Raw genomic sequence first — 3,427 nt, forward strand, 5'->3', positions numbered from 1 at the left:
GCTATCCTGAAAGCAGTGTGTCCCCAGAGCAACCGCCGCTGCCCCGGGCCACACACGGCTCAGGTCTCCAGTCCCACAGTGCAGTTAACTACTGTGTTCCCTACAAGGTAAATTTTGTGGATGCCACTTGGCTTGGATCGTAAGCCAAACTCTTCCAGATAACCCTGTGTATTTGATAAAAACCCGAGCAGCCCTTTTCGTATAAGGAAGAAATAGACAAATGGACAGATAGTTAGTTCTTTTATTCCCCCTCCCAGGTAAAAAGACCCCTTTTTAACAGCCAAAAAAAAGAAAAAAGAAAAGGTCAACCGCCCTCCAGCAAGTAGTCGACGTGTTTTGCTTTCTGTTGACTGAGACTCCATAATGACCAGAGTCTGCTGTGAACACTCTTAAATGAACTTAATTTTAGGGATCAGAAATTTAAGGATCTCTTGGCCTTTGGAAAGTAGCCGCACTACAGGCAGAAATGCTTTTTGTGAACTGGATTGATTCCAGGACTCGGTGATCAGGATCAAACCCCTGTAGGTGTCTTCGGCTCAGGGCTGGGGATCCAGGGGCCTGGGGCATATAGCCCAATGCACATGCACCTGTGTTACACCTGAGTAGTGCTCAGCTAGAGGGAGGCACCAGGTGAGCGCCTCGCTCTCTCAGGCCCACCTCCTTAGGAAGACGAAACAAAAACTCCATCATTACTTTCGGCTCCAAAGGCCTGTGAGCTCACACGCACACACACACGCACACACACACACACGCAGAGGCTCCGTTTCCTCACACCACGGGGAGTCTGGAGGTGACGCTGAAGGCCTCCCCAGCATTCATGGGATCATGGCTCCCCACCTCTCTTCAATCTGCCGTCCTTCGTGGCAGCTTTGGTCCTCATGTATGGTCACCTTGCGGTCATACACTGGCTGCCCCACCTCCTGCTTTCTGTCCCTGTCCCAAGCGGGAAAAGGAGAAGGGCAAAAGGCCTGTGCCAGCTGAGCCCCTGCCCTTCCACGTGCAGCAACTTCAACCCACTTCTCAATGACCAGACAGAACTGGGTTTCCATCATAGGGCTGACTCTAGCTGCAAGGGAGGCTGGGAAGCTGGACATTTCCAGCCAAGCACATTGCTGCCCCCGATAAATTGGGGCTCTGTTGTATGGAAGCGGGGAATGGCTCTTTGAGTAGGAAACTAGTGGTCTACCTCAGTGAGGCTTTGCTCTGGGACCACGGCACGGCCTTGCCTAGGGCATGCAAGCACATGTGGCTCCCAAATGACACTCTGTGGGCTGACACAGGACTTGTCCAGGAGAGTACAGGCTTTGTCACCCTCTAGACACCTACCTCTTGACCAGGGGCCTCGGCGGAAGCCCTGCCTTTGCCGCCTCTGTGCCTCGGTGCCACGTTTGGTGATGTCACCTTTCTTTTTGTTGTCGTCATATTTCATATCATCACCTTACTATTATGAATAGTTTTCTTTAAACCAATTCACTTATTAGATTTAATAAATATATTTAAATGGGAAGTTTTATGATACTACGGCAACCCTTTCAGCATTAGCATCATTGTCATAAAGAGAAGGTAACTGTTAGAATAAATATCTGAAAAGCCAAGCAACGTCCGTAAGTGTGGGCTAACCCCCTCCTCCCTCACCCTACCCCCACGCTCACAATAGCTCTCAACCTTGGCCAGCTTGTCTCTGTTTTAAAAGATTTGCGCACATTAGAAAGGTGTTCTAGACACGCTAGCACCAAGCAGAGACTTTCTTCTCCAAGGAAAGAACGTTTAAGAGGGACTTAATTCTTCCCTCTGTGATCCGAACCACCTAAAACCACCGCTCAGGGACACGGGTGGTTTGGGTCGCCCACTCCTGCTCTGAAGTTGGCCATTCTGAGCGCGTCTATCTTTTCCGCAGAGTCTCCACCTCTAGACAGTCAGAGACGCGCCAGGATGGAGGTCCTGAAGGAGAAGGTAGAGGAGGAGGAGGCGGCTGAGCGGGAGGAGGCGGCCGAGCGGGGCGAGAAGACGATGAAGCCCCTGGAGGTGCGGAAGGAGGAGACCTTCCTGACGCAGGAGATGCTCAGAGACCTGGAGAAGAAGGTGTCAGAGATTGAGGTCGCCGCTCCGCGGAGGCCCTCGTGAGTGTCGGGGTGGGGGCTTCGGACCCAGCCGCCCTGGAGCGGGTCAGAGCCGGGCTGGGCAAAGGAGGAGCCAGGCAGAACGGTGGCACCTGGGCTGGGATGCAGGCCCAGGACCTAGAGGGAGGTGGTTAAGAGTGAGGGCTCTCCGCTTTCAGCATGCCCGGACCGAGTTCCCACTCTGCCCCCTCACTCACTGTGTGACCCTGGGCAAGTTACGCAACCTCTCTGCGCCTCGGTTCCCTTATTCGTTTAAAAGTGCAGGTGCTAATAATGATACTTCCCTCCCAGGGGGTTGTAAGGATTAAACAAGGAAGGGATAGAGCCCATGGCAGCTCGGGTAGATCAGGGATTCTCTGTGTGCCAGGCCCAGCCTCGCGCAGACTAGTTAATGCCACCCTTCTTGCGGGCACAGGAGCATTACCAAGGACACTATTGACATCTCCAAGCTGCCTCTTTCCTACCAAAGCAACACGCTCAAGGAGGAACAGCTGCTGCAGGTGGCAGACAACTTCTCGCGCCAATACAGCCATCTGTGCCCGGACCGCGTGCCCCTCTTTCTGCACCCACTGAACGAATGCGAAGTGCCCGTAAGGCTGGGTTGTGGAGGGCAGGGCTTGGGGCTTGACAGCAGAGGGAGGAAGGAGATGAGCCCAAGCATAGCCCTCCCGTGGGCCAGAGCTTATAGCCTGGGAGCAGCATAAACTCGAATGCCAACAGGCTCGCTGTGAATCCCCTCTGGGGCGCTGGCGGCCTGGAGACCCTTATGCCTCCCCCCAAGGGGCAGGCTCCAGCCCCAGAGTCCGGCCCCGTCCAGGGAAGGGCAAAGAAATAAGACAAAATGACCAGGGTGGGCCCCGATACCCAAGCACTGGACTCCTTCTTTCCAGCCCTGTGACCCAGGTCACGTCCCTGAGTCTCTCAGGGACTGAGTTTCCCCATCTGTAGACAAAATGGCACAGGATGAATCCAAAGGCTGTACAGCGGCAGCTCACAGGCTGGCAGGGACTCCCAGACTGTTGTACTTGGCCCACATGGTGATTTTTAACAAACATATTGGCTGCCAGCATTTGAAGCTCGGAGACTCCCCTGCAGTCCCTACTCCCCGTTTCCCTTATCTGGTCACCCCAGGCCTGCGTTTCGCTTGCAGCAGGGGCTGCATTGGGGCTGCCCCTCACGTGAGGCCATGCGCGATCCATTCCTCGAATCTACAGGGAGACTGGAAGGCCTGGCCCACAGGCCCTGGGTGGCAGAGCAGCCCCTCGAGGTCCCTAGTAGCACTAGGTCCCCACCCTGGATGGTGGCCC

The 3,427-nt window shown here is 54.7% G+C and overlaps 1 protein-coding gene across 1 annotated transcript in view; it reads left to right on the top strand.

The window, feature by feature from the left end:
* DRC7 (dynein regulatory complex subunit 7) overlaps positions 1-3,427 on the top strand; it is a 31,532-nt gene that overhangs the window by 5,980 nt on the left and 22,125 nt on the right. Inside the window, exons 2-3 of the mRNA XM_006908793.2 lie at positions 1,898-2,120; positions 2,536-2,720. Coding sequence (XP_006908855.1) covers positions 1,933-2,120; positions 2,536-2,720 — 373 coding nt within the window. The 5' untranslated portion in view covers positions 1,898-1,932. The remainder of the gene's footprint in view (positions 1-1,897; positions 2,121-2,535; positions 2,721-3,427) is intronic.

The sequence above is a fragment of the Pteropus alecto genome, unplaced genomic scaffold (assembly GCF_000325575.1).
Source record: "Pteropus alecto unplaced genomic scaffold, ASM32557v1 scaffold123, whole genome shotgun sequence".
In the NCBI taxonomy this organism is placed as follows: Eukaryota; Metazoa; Chordata; class Mammalia; order Chiroptera; family Pteropodidae; genus Pteropus; species Pteropus alecto.